Source organism: Grus americana, chromosome 4, assembly GCF_028858705.1.
Source record: "Grus americana isolate bGruAme1 chromosome 4, bGruAme1.mat, whole genome shotgun sequence".
In the NCBI taxonomy this organism is placed as follows: domain Eukaryota; kingdom Metazoa; phylum Chordata; class Aves; order Gruiformes; family Gruidae; genus Grus; species Grus americana.
The window spans coordinates 18,620,351-18,637,131 of record NC_072855.1 but is presented as its reverse complement, the minus strand read 5'-3'; the positions used below and the strand labels follow the sequence as shown (position 1 = coordinate 18,637,131).

The 16,781-nt window shown below is 34.9% G+C and overlaps 1 protein-coding gene across 2 annotated transcripts in view; it reads right to left on the bottom strand.

Moving 5' to 3' along the window:
- The window catches only part of SLIT2 (slit guidance ligand 2), a 268,226-nt gene that overhangs the window by 13,240 nt on the left and 238,205 nt on the right, over window positions 1-16,781 (bottom strand). For both annotated transcript variants that reach the window (XM_054825079.1, XM_054825078.1), the window contains 4 exons: window positions 8,033-8,126; window positions 6,011-6,148; window positions 5,679-5,919; window positions 5,212-5,342 (listed from right to left, as the gene is read on the bottom strand). In XM_054825079.1, coding sequence (XP_054681054.1) covers window positions 5,212-5,342; window positions 5,679-5,919; window positions 6,011-6,148; window positions 8,033-8,126 — 604 coding nt within the window. The remainder of the gene's footprint in view (window positions 1-5,211; window positions 5,343-5,678; window positions 5,920-6,010; window positions 6,149-8,032; window positions 8,127-16,781) is intronic.

Below are 16,781 nucleotides of genomic sequence, written 5' to 3'. Positions count from 1 at the left end.
ACAGTCTTTGGTTTTATTCCCCTTTAATAGCTAATACAGCTTCAGAACAGAACTTCTCTAGGAGTGCAGTCTCCTGAAAACCAGATTTTTAAGCAAGGACATGCATGTATGCTTAAGAGCTAATACAATATAATACACGGTCAATAACACTCTATTAATAACACATATTGTAAATTAATAGCCGTTTTTCATTCAAAGTTATTCCTGTCCTCATCAAGTAATGAACTGTGTAAATACAGATGATATTCTAAATATCAGTTGAAATACATTTACAAGGCAGGAAGCTGAAACAAAAAAAGTTTGGAGTTCTGCAATAATGGTCAGAGGGCTGGAGCACCTCTCCTATGAAGACAGGCTGAGAGAGCTGGCGTTGTTCAACCTGGAGAAGAGAAGGCTCTGGGGAGATCTAATTGCAGCCTTGCAGCACCTAAAGGGGCCTACGAGAAAGCTGGAGAGAGACTGCTTACAAGGGCATGGAGTGATAGGACAAGGGGTAACCATTTCAAACTAAAAGAGCGTAGATTTAGACAGAATATTAAAGTAAAAGAAGATGATGTAAAAAAGAAATTTTTTAATATGAGGGTGGTGATACACTGGAATGGGTTGCCAGAGAAGTTGTGGATGGCCCGTCACTGGAAATGCTGGCCAGGTTGGATGGGGCTTTGAGCAACCTGGTCTAGTGGAGGGTGTCCCTGCCCATGGCAGGGGGGTTGGAACCAGATGATCGTTAAAGGTCCCTTCCAACCCAAACCATTCTGTGATTCTAATGTTATTTCAAGATATTATTTGTGCCTATGCATCTGTATGTGCATATTGCATAGTATTCAATTTACATATTTTGCAAGTCTGAAGGCCTGAGTTGACTCCAGTGATATACAAATCTACTGGAATATGGAACTGCACCTAACCTTAGTTCTGCCAGACAAAATCACATCATTGGTCCAGACAGCTCCACTAATGCTAGGCATGGTTATTGCTGTGTATTTTGCTTCTGGCTAGTACAGTGAATACTGTATTCATTTTTTTTTCTTGCCCACATATACCATTTCTTTCTCCTTACTAACAAAATATGAACCCACTAGTAGAAGAATGCCCAAAGGGTGTCATGCAGGAAAGGCTTGTTTCAAGCATGGTGCTTATGCTGTGTAAGGACAAGCCTACATGTTACCAAGTACAAGAAATGGCTGCATATGCCTACCAGCCTCTGTATCTGCACAGCAAATGTTTACATGCAGGGTGACTACTCTGCACTTGAACACAGTTTAAGTACATCAGAGAAGGAAGAATATTATTACTCAATGCTGGGACTGAATATGTCATTGTACTTACATTACTTCTAGCCCATTTTCCACTGGAGAATTAAGAGCTGAATATATGGCTGCATGGGAGTTATGACAATGAGCTGCAGTCCAGAGACCAGACATTATAAACCATTCCCATGACAGCCTTTATTTGCTTCGGGGCACCATCAAGTAAGTGAGCTTAAGCCTTTGAAAAAAGTTATTTAAATGAACCAATTGTATGATAGCCTGAGATGGACTGAACAGTCATACAGTCAGTTAGCTCTTCTCATTAGGAAAGCAGCATAGCTGAAAGGGATTAGCTTCCTAAATCTCAAGGCAAAAATCAAGCAAATTACCTTATAACATCCTTAGCGATGTTTTAATTAACATAACTGCTTTTGTCCTGGAACAGACCAGAAGCACTTCACATGGCCATTTACAGCTGTGACACATTAAATAGCTTCTTAGCTATTTATTACCAACTCTTAACTATGTGGACGGGCTCAGCTCAGTATGGATAAAAGATCTGCATGACGGCATGCATGCTTTACATAAACTCAGCTCTATGTGAAAGTGCAAACACACAACAGAGCAGACACTGGCAGAATAAACACTTTTCGGGAGTGGGCAGGAGAGGGACTGCCAGGTTCCATGGGAGGAAGAAAAAGGTCAGGGTTCATCATTCCTAAAGAGTAAGGTCTATTAAAGGTATTAAGAGGTTTGTTTGCTGTGATCAAGCAATAAGAAAAGCACCAGGATTCATTTATTTAACTCATTTCAATGAATCCAGGAAAAACAGTTGTGCTAAGAAATCAAAGTGCTTATATGACTTCTTGACTTAAGTAAGCAAGAAACCCTACTATAATCTTCTTGTTCCAAGGAAACTTATGTTATTTTACATCTTACTACCTTTCACACAATAGTATTTAAAAGGATGAGAGCAACACAGAACATGCCATTTTATAGCAAGAGGTCATTCCAGGGATGTATAAAACATAAGGTCTAAAGGGAATATGTCTCTGTTAAGAGTGATTATTAAAAGCTTCTAGTTTAAACTGTTCTACTGGTAAAATTTTACTGCAGAAAGAGGAGCCCTCCTAAGTAAGGGTGGTTTAAATTAAGGGGAAATAAACACAAGGTATATCTCTGCAATATTTCCTGCCAATGCACTTACACTACTTCTAGCCCATTTTCCACTGGAGAAATGAGAGCTGAATGCATAGATCCTAATGAAAAGCTGTAAGAAAAACTGATTTAAAGCTTCTTGAACTCCACAGAAGAATAATGATTTGGGAAGAAATACTCTCATATTTCCAATAAATATATGATGAAATCTAGTTTACAGAATGAAAAGTTTGTTTTGTTTTTTTTTTTTTTTGTGTAAAAAACATTTAACATTTAAAAATGGACATCCAGACAGAACAAAACCCAAGTAGATCAACTTTTCCCGAATAACCATCTCCAATGAATTCATTTTCTTTATTGGTCTTGGCACTGCCATCATCTCATCTTGTTACTCAGATTGACTGATGAATGCTTTTGGGATGAAGGCTCTTTCTGCAGTCAGTTCCCATTGGTAAAGCAGTTCTCATCCATGCTACACAAGCTAGACTGCTGTTATTGTTGATTCTCTATATTTATCATGATTAAATCATCTATTTGTAACTTTGTTTTCCTGCTACTGCAAGCACCTCTGTAGGCTTTATAGCCCCCATTTGACTCCTTTTTAACACACCATTTCTTGACTGACACTTATAATATAAAACTTCTATTTGAATCTCTCTATTGGCTGGGTTTTTTTTTTTTATTTTGGCCTCTGTTTCAGGCATCTCATCACTGTTCAGTAGAGTATGACTTGTCTTATTCTTTTGCCTATACTATCCATGAATCTTCACTTCCCTAATAAAATCCGTAAATCTCTTGATAAACTTCTCAGTTTTTAAATTTCCTTTCTGTCCTCACTGTAAGCAACTTCCCATCTGAGTCTGCAAACTGTCTATTCTGTTACCAAATCGTTCTTAAACCTTATTGTTCTTAAACATTGTGACAAAAATGCTCTTTTGTCTTCCTCATATCTGATAAAATATAATACATCAATTTGTTTTCTTTTATAATTCATCACATATTTGTACTGTGCCTAGCTGGGATGGAGTTAATATCATCATAACAGCATCATAACAGCTGATATGGTGCTAATTGTTCTGTAACACTAACCTAATTGGGACTGCTTGTTAACTGATTACTTTGTTATGAATCCCTTCTATGTTTAGGGCTTTTAATTTTACCTGTGTGAGCATTGTTTTCCATTCTTTTTCTAGAAAAATAAAATGGATAAGTATGAATTACCAGTATATATTATATTCCAGTAATACTGGAAAAAATGTTAAATTGATGAGAAGGAAATATATGTTTTGAATGGGAAGAAGTATTCTCAATAGATTAAATAAATGGGAGCGAACATAACTTGAAATTACATATGATCCTGATTCCTATTGCTTCCTATTCTCAGACAGCTGTACCTATCAAAATAAAAATCAACAAAAATAATTAAACTCCTGACAAAACAATCTAAACTTCTTCTTTAGCACTATCCCAGATAGAAAAAAAAAATCTTATTTTGAATTGTAGTCATTAAGAGAAGTGAATGTTTCATGCAATTTTAAATTCATATTAAATACCTCAAAATCCTGTAAAGCCAAATCTTATTTTTAATATATGAAAATTTATACAATTAAAATACATATACTATTTCCACATGTTAAAGCATTTCATGGAATTGTAAAAATATTTTATGAAATACATATCAGATCAGAAAATAAAAGCAACCTTAAGATGCTTATTGTAAAAGGCTATGTTTTTACAAAACAACTTTATATTGTATTTTACAGGAACGATTTTTTTTTTCCTGTGGAATGCTTTTACCAATTTACTAAAACCACAGTTCTCTTGGTGTTATTACCTAACAAAGTTTAGCATTGTTTCCCTGCTACATAAACTTAAGCTTTTGATTTTATATTGTCATTTGAGTGCAATCATTTCTAAAAATCATTTACTTTCAATGAAACGTCCCTAATAGAAGTAGAAAAATGTCAGCTGCTACAAACTCCAGCAAGTAAATATACGCTAGATATAATTTTACAACACAAAAGGTGTAAATACAGCAAAAAGAAGATTCAAGAAAAACTCATGTAACACTTCCCCTTTACTTCTGAATGTATTTGTAGCAACATTAGGGCAATCAAGGCCAAGAAGTGATGCCTGCTGTCTTTTTGCTCACTCTTGCAATGTCTGTCTGACTTGACAAGTCACATAAAACCTCCCTGGAAATTCAGGTGATAATTTTTCAGAGAATCAGAGAATCAGAGAAATTTGACTTAAAAAAACCTGAAAAATTATGCTGCAGAAGCAGATGTGGATTCTGTCTCATAATGACTTTGAAGCAAAACCCATTTCTTTTTCAAGGGTAGTGCCTTTTTTCAGAATCAAGTTTTTAGCTTTCTCTTCACTTCCCAGGGAAAAGTCCCACATTATATAACTGCCTAACACAGAAGAGAAGAGAAACTTCAATTTAATTTCTGCTTATGCAGTATAGTTCTGCAATTTACCCTGCACACTAGGAAATTATTTGGCAGTAACATCATGGAAAAAACCTCCACTTCCAGATGTGAGCTTTATACAAATGTATAAATATTCAGCTGAAAGCTAACCTTTACTCAGTTTTAATGGATCAGATATACATTATCTTTCTGACATACCTGCATTGGAGTTATTTTCCATACCAAATCATGTCCTTGGCAATAGGTTTTAAATGTCTGATAATACATTCATTTACATATATTTCTTTTAACCATCTATTAAAAAATGACATTGATATAAGGAATTAATACATGTTTTGTTTCAGTTAGAAATTTGTTTCATCTGAATTCACCTGTAAATAGCAGAAGCTGGGTAAGATCCTGTGTCATAACTGACCCTCACTCTACCCCGGTACAGTTCTACCGCTATATGATCTTTATCGCCTTTGTAGAGCAGGATCCCACTGTCTTCATCTGTGGCAATCTAGTTAAAAGAAAGAAACATTTAGAAAGAACTGAAAATAAATATTAAATCAAAATGCTGTATTAAGTGAATCTCTGAATTTACTGCCATAGCCTATTACTTCACTATAAAATTCTTCCTTGAAGGACAGCTTGACACAATTCTTTCTCTTCCTATCAATAAGCCCATCTACTTCAATATGAATACAGAGTTATTCCAATGACTCTACTAGATTTTTAGCTCAAACTGTGAAAAGCTCTTTAAGTGACCCAATGACAACTTTGGCTAATTTTCCACACCATGAAAAGTCATTTACAGTCTTTTCCAGATCAGAATCTGCAACACAAGCAATCTTACCTGGAGAGTGATATTGGTTTGGGGTCGTATCTTAGCTGAAGGGATTTGTAGATAGGATTCTTTGTTGACAAAGTTTATACTGATCAGCTTTTCACATTTGTCACCCTGGTAGCCTGATAAACACTGACAGATTGGTTCACTCTCTTTAATGATACACTGGGCTCCATTTTGACATTCATAATTATCACAAGGGCTGGTGCGAGGTAAAACCATTGGTGGTGAAAACTCACAAAACAAGCCACTAAATACAAACAGAAAAAATTAGTATTTCCGAAAGAAAGCAACTTTGACATAAGACATACACGTTTGTACTGTCTTCAGATCTTTCTCACCTGTATCCTTCTGGGCAAATACATGTATATCCATTAACTGCATCAGTACACTGTGCTCCATTTTTACATTTGTTGTCCTGGCAGTCATCAAAGTCAATGTCACAGTGCTCACCTACATATCCAGGTGTGCAATCACATCTGTGAAACAGGAAAGCAAGTGGGATAGTACCGTGCCTTTTAACAATACGGTGCGCTTATGACAAAGTTAAGGAACTACCGAATTGTTTAAAACTCAAGAAATAAAAGCATTACTGTGACTTTGTGCATAAAGACTATGTAGCTTAATCATGTTGTTATATGGGGAATCTACATACGTAATGAATACAGGTTTGCTTGTTACACATGGTCACTCATCTGCCATTACATTGAAGAACTGTGGTTTCAATCTAGAGAGCCCTCATGAATCATTTTGACAGTTGTTCTTGGAATTTATGAGTAACGCGGAATGTTACAGGATGTTGTAAGTGACTGTGAACACTAAAAATAATCAATGTGCTTAGTTGTTGAAACCGAGACAAATAATCCAAGGCTTCTATTATACTGATGGGTATTTTCTTTGTCAACTGAACAGCTGTGAATGGCTGGACCAATGCTCCATTTATACAGTTTAAAGGTTATGCATAATTTTTTCCCCTTGAAGTTCCACCAGCCTGATTTACTATAAATAGCTTCACGGTTAGTGAACTAACAGAAGTCTTGAAACACATCCTCTGCCCTCTGAACTAGAAACAGCATATCCTCAAGATAGTATATAACTGGCTTATTGGTTTTGTTTTGTGGGGTTTTTTTCCCTGTGCAACTCTCAATGTTAATGCTAGGGGCATTTCTTCAGGGAATTCTCATATATTAGACTGAGTGAATGCCCAGAACTCTGTGAAAAATGAACGCAAAAGATTACAAACTTGTGCATCCACATGATTTTATTTTTTGAAATTAAGATGTATGTAACTGATTTCATTAGATCTTGTGATTCCCTCCTTGGTGGTGTTTGTTCTACTATCTAAAATTTGCTCTAAAGTGCCAAGATTGATTTTAAATAGCTGTGTAACTTTAAATTAAGTATTTCAATCAAATGTCTCAATTTTTACACAACATATACAAATAAGAAAAGTGAAAAAAAGATTATAACACTATTAAAAAGCTGACTGAGATACATGCTTGAAGTTACTGCATGAGCTAATTTCTAATTTAAAATCTCAGAAAGTAATATGAAAAATTAATGAACTAGGCAGTAAAGTATCAGATGCCAAACTAGGATTACTCAAGTAGCACGAAGAAAATAAACATAACACGCAACCATTTAAATCCAACAAATTTTCTATTTTCCAGCTGAAAACTATCAATTTATTTTCATGTTAATTTGAATATTTAATATATTTGACTATTTTCCCCATATTTTAAATAAAATGTCATTTTGTAAGTAGTAGGAATGATAATAAATAATCCGATTTTAGCACAAGAGCATACTGTGCATAAAACGGGCTCATGACAACAATTGAAAGCTGCAGGTTTCCTGTATTTATTAACCTAAAGCCTATTAAAAACGTTTTAAATAGTCCATACTAATTAATTATGATAAGGATATGGTGTAATTAAAGATTACTTTTCCTGGGGATGGACTTCTTTAGTTCATACTTTCTGGTGTGCCCTCCTAATAAACTCTTTCACAATTACTTCTCAGAAAGCAGTATAATTATTCCACTTCAATTAAATGCAATTATTTTCCTACTGTCCAAGCTACTAAAAGGGTTTTGTATAGACTGTCACATAGACTTCATGCTTTATTCTGCATTCCTATTTAAAATCTGACTGGAATTAGAACTGTTAAGGCTTAGTAAAATTCAATAAAACATATTTAAGATCTACATGAAAATAATGGCCTATTCTGCGGTAATGCTTGATAATAACTGAATATTTTGAGAATAGAACTTGCTTCCCGTAAAACAAAAGGAAAAGAAGTTGAGCAGGATAAAAAAGTAGAAATTTAGCCTCAGTTGGACTGTGACAATATTTTAGACTTACTTGTATCCTTTGGGTGTCAAGATACACTTTGAGTCATGCTGGCAAGGATTCAGATTTTGAGCACAGAAATCTAGTTTCTCCTCACAGAGCTCACCTGAAACATAATGTATACTGTCAATTCAGTGAAAATATCACAGTGACCTGACAATAGCTGTTTCTGTTTTAAAACTAACTGCTACAACTTTGTTAAACTGAAAAATGCATACTTCATGATATGATAATAAATACTACCTTTATAATTAATACTAATAAATAAATATTAATAAACAACCACAATAAATACTAATCTTTCTGATAATGCCTCTATTTAAAAACATTAGTTTGATGTCAATCATCTATCCATGGATGTAAATGATGATTTTGTGAAAAAAATATTTTTATTTACAATATTTATCTAGCTCTGTTGGTACAGCAGAACACTAGTGATTGAATTCCTTCTTACTAGGACAAACACCCATCAATATGCTTTTCTCTTATTTATTTCTAAGCTCATTACACACAAAAATAGCCAGATTTGCACTCTAAGTAATCTATTACCTGAAAAAACCCTGTTAGTATTACTGTATGTCAATATAATTCCAATTATCCCAAAATGAAAACTTGCTTTCTACTTTTTCTTAAATATGACTCTCCAATTTTTACATTTGTTAATGTACCATAATTATCTACAATCTATGTCAAATGTCTACCCTTCCCTGCTGCTAGAAGCCTAACAGTGGATCTAATTTCCAGCATGGGCTGTATAATCTATAAAAACATTTAAATATGATTAAAGTATTATTTCATTTGCAACTTTATGAAAAGGAAACACTTACAGGTGTGTAAACAGATCAACAATGTCTTTTTCTCTAACTAATCAGAAGATATCATGAATAGTGCACTCACAAAGTTTATCACTAATTTGTAAGATAGATATACTTATTCCAGCATCCATACGAAGAATACATGCATAATCAACAGGTATAAAACTTGTGCCTGATGAATTTAGGGACTCACAAGTCTATCAGGCCCTACAGCTATGGAAGGAGTAGGGTTGCCCCTTGCCTTTATCAAGTCATAAAAGATGAGCTAGTGAGCAAAGAGAAGTAGAGCTATATACCAAAATGAGGAAGAAAAGAGCAGAAGATAGCCATGGATGAGCAAATACTTTCACTGCTCAAGCTGAACTTTCCTTCAGAGAGGCACAATATTTGGTAACCCTCAGTTCTAGTTATCTGAGTGTGGTAGTGGTCTGCAGTGGAGTTAGCTGAAGAGTCAGTATCTGCTGGAGGGCAGCCTGAGATTAAAATAGCATATAACGGCTTCACCTCCTTCCTGTAACTGTTAACACAGAACTGAGGATAAGGACAGCATCACTGTGAATACAGCATGGGGAAAGAAGGACAGACCATTTAGGGACACAATTTGGGTAGCATCAGGAACAGGTAGATTGGAAAAAGGGAGAAAGGTATAGGATAACAACATTGGAATGGAGATTTTGGAGAGAGTATAGGAATGAAGATACCTTCCAGAATACATATGCATGTGTGTGTATGTGTATCAGCTCATCAGCTGGTACTGTCATTAAGCAGTGAGGTTTCTGACATTTTACACTGCTCCTTGCCAAGTGCCTAGCACCACACAGAAGCTGCCTTCTTGCTTACCAAATGTGTTTACATACTAGTGTTTAAAACTGCGTATCGTGAATATGAATACTGACTATCCAGGACTTGAGACGTTATTTCCAGGACTTATTTCTTAGGATATGTAAACTTATTTCAAATGATGGGCAAATAAGCAAAAACTTAAAAGAGTTGAGGAACAGTCTACATTAAAGCAAGGACAGAGAAAAAGGCAAAACTGAACCAGAACCAAAGACGGTTATGCTGGATAAAAACACATCTGAAACATGTATGCTAAGTGTCATAAGACATGGGACCTTTACATCTTCAAAAATGAGAGGAGAAGCCAAAACCAGCTAAACAAGTACTTTGCAGCTATCCAAAAGATCCAGACTGGTTCTACACAAAGATTTTTTTAAAAAATAAATTGTTAGCACATTACCAATTTGCAAGTGGTGCATTTTCCCTACGAAACCAAATAAAGCTTTGAGTTAATGCAAGAAAATGGCCTTCAAGCACAGGCTACTTAACAGTCCTCAGGAAAACTGTCAGTAACTATGTGACTTAGTCAATATATGTAGGAAACTGAATGAAGATCAAATGCAGGCCACTGAAGATGACTAATACAAAGAATTTTAATTCTATCCTCAAAGCCTCTTCAAACTCTCAATGGACTTATTAGTCTGGAAATGTGCAACTGTTATGACTAGGTCAGTGCACAAAGAATCCTGAAATACCAGGGATTCTTTGCATCCCACGATATATCAAACAAAACCCAGATCCCTTTCTCTTTTCAAAGGGTTTTGTTCAAACAAGTACATATATAAGAGGAAGTAATTCTTCACATAGCATTTAGTCAATTTGCAGAACTTGTAATAGCTGAAATCCATTTAAAGGCCAGCAACAATTAAGAGTGAGATATAAATATGGGAACAGAGAATTCAGATTTTCAGGAACATGGAGTGGCATAAGCAAAAATCACTGTTTTTTTAACCTAGTTTATACACATTCCTATGGCTTACAAATGTATATATGTGCCTACATATATGTGTATATATGCATGTATGTATATATACACACCCCCCCATACAAATATCTTATTATGGCATATAATCTACATTAAATTACATGCAGAATCGCAAAATATGTGACATCTCAATTACAAATAATAAAAATATGGCTGTTCAGTACTTACAAGACTTGGACAGAACCACCTCTAAACATTCCCAAGATTATTAATTCTAACAGTGTATCAGAGACTTTCTGAAAGAGGCACATAGAGCCTATCTTTCAAGCAGGGCTGGAAGTTTGCTGGCTCTAGTTAGAATCACAGTAAAAGTTCAGTGGAAAATCCCCAAAATACCTAGAAAAAGCCAAATTACCACTAGCATAATAGGAGCAAGCAATCTCACCATTGCTGTCAACTTTACTGAACTAGTGTTGATTTTGCTACAGGATAGTAATTGGGCACGGCTTAGATTATTATTGGCACAGACCTCTGAAATTTCTTGTGTGGCAAACAGCTTTATTGAGTAGTGTCTAAGCATGTTCATCTTTTTAATCCCCCCATCCCTTTTCAGATACTTATAAAATACATGATTTCTTAGTTAAGAGTATACTGCATTTGGTCCTAATATTTTCTAAACTACACTGAAAGCTGTATCACCTCATGAAAAGCTATGGGGCACTTGAAAAAGTCTTAATTCCCAAGTCATAGCTGTGAATCCTGCATAGAGACTGAGAAGAGAAACAATGATTCAAAAACCCACTTGTCTTTAGAAGACAGGACTTTTTGTGCTGTGACAGCATGAAAGGAAGGAAAGTTTCCCCTTGCATTTGCAAATTGCATGCACTGTGAAATAAGTCAGAGTTATATCACTGGAGGGAGCTTTCAGTTAAACAGTCCGTTAGCAGCTAGCCTAAGGAAAGAAACAGGAATCAAGAAAAGGACATGGTAGACATGGCGGTCCATGTAGAGAAATAATATAAAAACACCCTATGAACAAAAAAAGTCAGTTTTATGTAAAGTACAAACCTTCACTATAAAGAAAGAGTAAAATTCATGACAGACTTGCACACAGGATTAGTAAAAAGAAAAACAAGAAAAATTCAAGATGGAATCCCAAATATGTACATCAGATACTGAATTTCTGAATGAAAATATAAATACGGGAACAACAAACCAAAATAACCCAAGTGTGAGGTTTTCATTTGTACTGTTAACAGATTTATATTCTGAATGGAGCGTTCCCATAACCAAAATACAACTGTTTGCAAAAAAGTTAATAGAAAAGGTAAGTAAAAATATGTGACATGGAAGCTGAACCACTGAAGAACAGTTTCCTGGTAAAGCAGCATCTCTTTTAGTGTACTCAATAACCAATGTATTATTCACAATTTAACTGGGACAAGGTGAAGGTGTCCTGGTTTTGGCAAGGATAGAGGTAATTTTCTTCCTAGCCGCCAGTACAGTGCTGTGCTTTGGATTTAGGACGAGATTAATGTTGATAACACACTGATGTTTACTTGTTGCCAAGCAGTCAAGGACTTTTCAGCTTCTCATACTGCCCTGCCAACGAGAAGGTGAGGGGTGCCCTAGAAGCTGGGAGTGGACACAGCCAGGATGGATGACCCAAACAGGCCAAAGGGATATTCCATACCACGTGACGTCTTGCTCCATATATAACCGGGGGTTGGCCGGGAGGCAGGGCAGCTTGGGAACTAGCTGAGCATCAGCTTCAAGTGGTGTGAAATTGTGCTGTGCATCACTTGTTTTGTATATTCTTTTATTATTATTATTATTATTAATCATAATCTTCCTTTTTTGTCCTATTAAACTATTTTTATCCCACAAGTTTGAGGTTTTATTCCTTTTCGATTCTCTCCCCCATTCCACTACAGGCAGGGGAGTGAGTGAATGGCTGTGTGGTTGTTGTAGCTGCTGGCCACGTTAAACCACGACAGAAGGGGAGAAAGGAACTTTGTTGAAATGAAAAGATAGTGATGAAAGTGAAACACTCATTGAAGGAAATATCAGATTTACCAAGTTAGGCTCCTTGGCTTTACTGGAACAAAATGTTAGAGAGTTCTCTGATTTGAGAATCACAATACAATGTTTTAAAAACCATACTTGAAAATAATCAAAAAAGATTGTGAAACAAATGTCTCGATTCAAGGCAGCTTGACACCAATGTGTATGTAAATTCTTTTATTCATCTAATAATATTGTAACTGAGGCTTCTGTAAGAGCTTGGCTCAGTAATTATGTTTTTGAAAGATGGGAACATTTCTGTATGTAGGAAAATAAGCAACAGACTAGTTTGTTTAAAAATAAGCAGTGGATAAAGTGTCAAAAATCCTATGAAAAGCTTCCAAAGTTTAACTAGAACCAGCAATAACTCTTTTCATGAGACATCTTGCTTAATTAATCTAGGGAGTCTGGATTCTGGTATGGAATAGCACTGCAACCAGCAGAACTCTGTGTGGTCAGCACAGTCCAAAGGAACACAACCTTCCAAGGTCAAACTGGAATATTTACTGAGATTTTGCAGCTACATATAGATGCAGGTGATGCAGACTTAAACAGCCAGACAACATTATTAAATACTGATGATGAATTGTGTGTACCCCTTGATAAACAAAGTTATAAGTTTGCTAGATTCACAGGTCGGTTTGTGTTTCCTCTGTGTATGTTAATTCACTCATATGACTTGAGATTACAAATCACAGAAAAACTTAACTCTGGATTTTCCAATATATAAAGATATGTAGTGTAATAAATAATGAGGAACAATGCAATGAGATGAAAAAGGATTTACATCATTGTTATTTTGAATAATTGGGCAATAAATTCAAAACACAGTCAAATAAAGCAATGTCAGCCACTATATTTCTGAGTAAGGAGGAGAGCTCTAACACAAATGGACATGAGCTTCTGAATATAATAGCACATTGCTAATTACAGGCAAGCTTACTGAAGAAACAAGCTTAAAATCACTAGCGTATTAGCAAAGGTGAGAATGATACCAGAATAAAAACTAGAGACAGAATACAAAGGAAGAATGGTCAGTTTTAATTATCAAAATCAGATTTTTGCTAGAAGACTTATTCGCTGTTCCAAAGCTAAAATAACAAATATATATGTAACAGGCTTACTGGTAATTGTGAGAATAGCAGGATTTTATGTAAGTACCTATATGTCCATTCCAGCTTCTGAGCTTGGTTACGATATATTGTGAGTCAACTTCCGCAGTATTTATGTTTTATCAATTAGTTATTATTACCTGAGTCTTTGACTGGAGGTCTCTGTTTAATTACTATTTTGACTCAAATAGCCAAAAGTGTAGGAGTGGTTGGAAAATGTTAGTGCCATTTAACAAACTACATACAGAGAAGTGCTGCATTTTTATGAAGTCTTGAGTTTGATGAACAGTAGACAACATAAATTATTTAAAGTCTTGAGCTCATTATTCAGGAAAGACAAATAAATATATTTACTATATGAGGGACAAAGTTGCTTACAATTAAAAAAAGTTCACAATTACAGTAGGATGCTGTTTATAACCACAAATCTGAACATTTTGTTCGAATTTGATTTTAAAGTCAAATTTTAGATCCAATTCATTGCTGGACTGTTCCTATCTTTCACCGCTGCTTAACTCTGTTCATCTATGCACCATGCTTGTGGACCCCAGTGTAAGATGGGGCTTATTTAGTTTAACATTTCTGGTTGTTTTACATATGCTGTTTGGCAACAATAGAGAAATAGTAACTTCAAGGCATGTAAGCTTTAAGACAATTAAGGAAAACAAAAGGATGGATCATAGACCAGAATCAGTAATGGCAGCGATCAAACGAGTGGCAGATAGCTCAGCTTGCAAAGAATATCACCTATATTCCCCCTTTATGAAAATGCAGTAAAATTACTTTAATACTCAAGCTTTTAATATAGAATAGTCATTAGAAGTATATTAAGCTAGATGAAACAGAAAATTTTACAAGTGATGAAAAGCAAGAGTAGAAAAGGTATCTCTTTATTCTAAGCTGTAACACTTATATGTAGGTCTCACAAGAATGAAGATTATGATCCTGATTTAACGAAATAATTGAACTTTTTATCAAGTTTGATATGACATGATTTGCATTTGATTACTTGCATGCTTAAATTTTAGGCAGGTACTTATTTGATTACCAAGTGAATTGAAAGTAGTAAATCAACTCCTTTATCGTAGTAGCAAGAAGGCCGTGTAATGAAGTTTTGAAACATATAAATATATAATATATATCCCTGTGTCTAGGGCTTGCCTAAAGAGAGATGATTACTTTCAATTATCCTTTTTTTTTTTTCCTACTACTGTCACGATTCAAAAGATGTCTGGCGTGATAAAACTGACTGATCCTCCAAGCAACTTACAGACCATTAATAACTTTCTTGTTCAGCTGGCAAGCTAATACAGGTATGTATCACAGAGACATTTGCTTAATTTTGGTGCTGAACTTAGTTCACATCCTCTGGATGTTTGATAATTTGTTCTTGATATAATCAGTAATTTTAATATGTTGTAGTTCACTCATGTAATACATTTACAGTGACTCCAGTTCTGTTCAGGATTCATTACCTTTCTACCTTTAATCACATTTAAAGACATTTAAACTATCAGCAAGACTAATTATACACAGGTAACAGCTGCTTCAACTTGAAATGGAGACTTGAGTCTCTTCATAGGAGCATTTTCCCTTTACATTCGATTTGCAAAGCTATTTTTCATGAACGTAGAAATTAAAATTTTAATTTCCAGAAATAAATCCTAAAATTCTGTAATTTACAGTACTGAAAATCAGTGACGAAGTAAAATTTTATCTATGAATCACAGATGTCGAAGTAGTTATTGTAATCTGCTTAGTTTTGGTTTTGTTTTGTGGGGTTTTTTTTAACGAAAACCAAGAATAACAAAGAACTCAACTTTTATATTTATTAATACTGAGATTGCACTTTTTCTAGTTTTTCTAGGGAGAAGTACTCTTTTATAAAATCAATCAGTTTCATACTGGGACAGTAACAGAACAATGTAGAAAACATAACTTAGGAAGTGACAAGGGGAAAGAAAAACAGTAGGCTATCTTTGCTGTCCAGATAAGTAACAATAAAATGCAAATACTGCCACATGTTTAAAAGGAATTCAGCTTTAAGCATGGAAGACCTGTGGATGGAATTGCTTTCTGGAAATGTCTTGCTCTCTCCATCAATTACAGAGAGAGTTTAGGCTCTGAGTTTAAGTTCTAAGAATTATTCATTAGATGTCTAAATTAATCAACACAGATGGTATAATTGCAGCCTTGCTCAACATGCTATTTCATGGATAATGAAAATATTTTTATCACTAGTGAAAAATTATATTGCTTTATAGACTGCACAATATATTTATCAAATTAAATTAATGGCGAATACACTCTAAGATGATTCATTTGCTTTTAAAACTAAGTATGTCATGATTATGTTTGCTCTCAGATTGCATAGATGATCAGATTGTACAGAAGATGGCTTATTCCTGTTAGTGAGATAGGTGTTAGGCAGAAACTAAAAAAAAAAACCCACTAAAAAAAATCAGGAACACCCAAAGTTAGTGTCATAAATCCCTCCACTATTACCTTTCTTATACCATAGCCTCAGCTTCATGTGGTCATTTCAGATTCTATAGATATTTACAGTAAAAAAAGGCCACAGAAATGATGAGCAAGAAGATTGCCATTTTATACTCCACCATACTTCCTAGTACCATAATCTAACAAAGAAATTAAAGCAAAACAGTGGTATAAAACAGAGAATATATTAGAACAGAACCAAGCTATGTCTTTAAGGTGATGACAATAGAGATTTCAGAAGATCACCATGTACACTTCGTTAGTCCTATCAGTGGTGGCACAAATTTTTAATACATCTGAATAAAAGACAATGAAGGTATTATTCAAGTACTCCTGCACAGCAACCTGCATCTTCAACGACATTCTTCTGACATGTATTCACAGCAAGAGCCAAGTACCTAATTTGAGGATTTGCAGTGAGCTTTCTAAATTATATCTATATATGATTTACTTGATCATTTGTAAGAACTGAAATCCATGCACCTTTAAGGAAAGGAAAGTGAGAA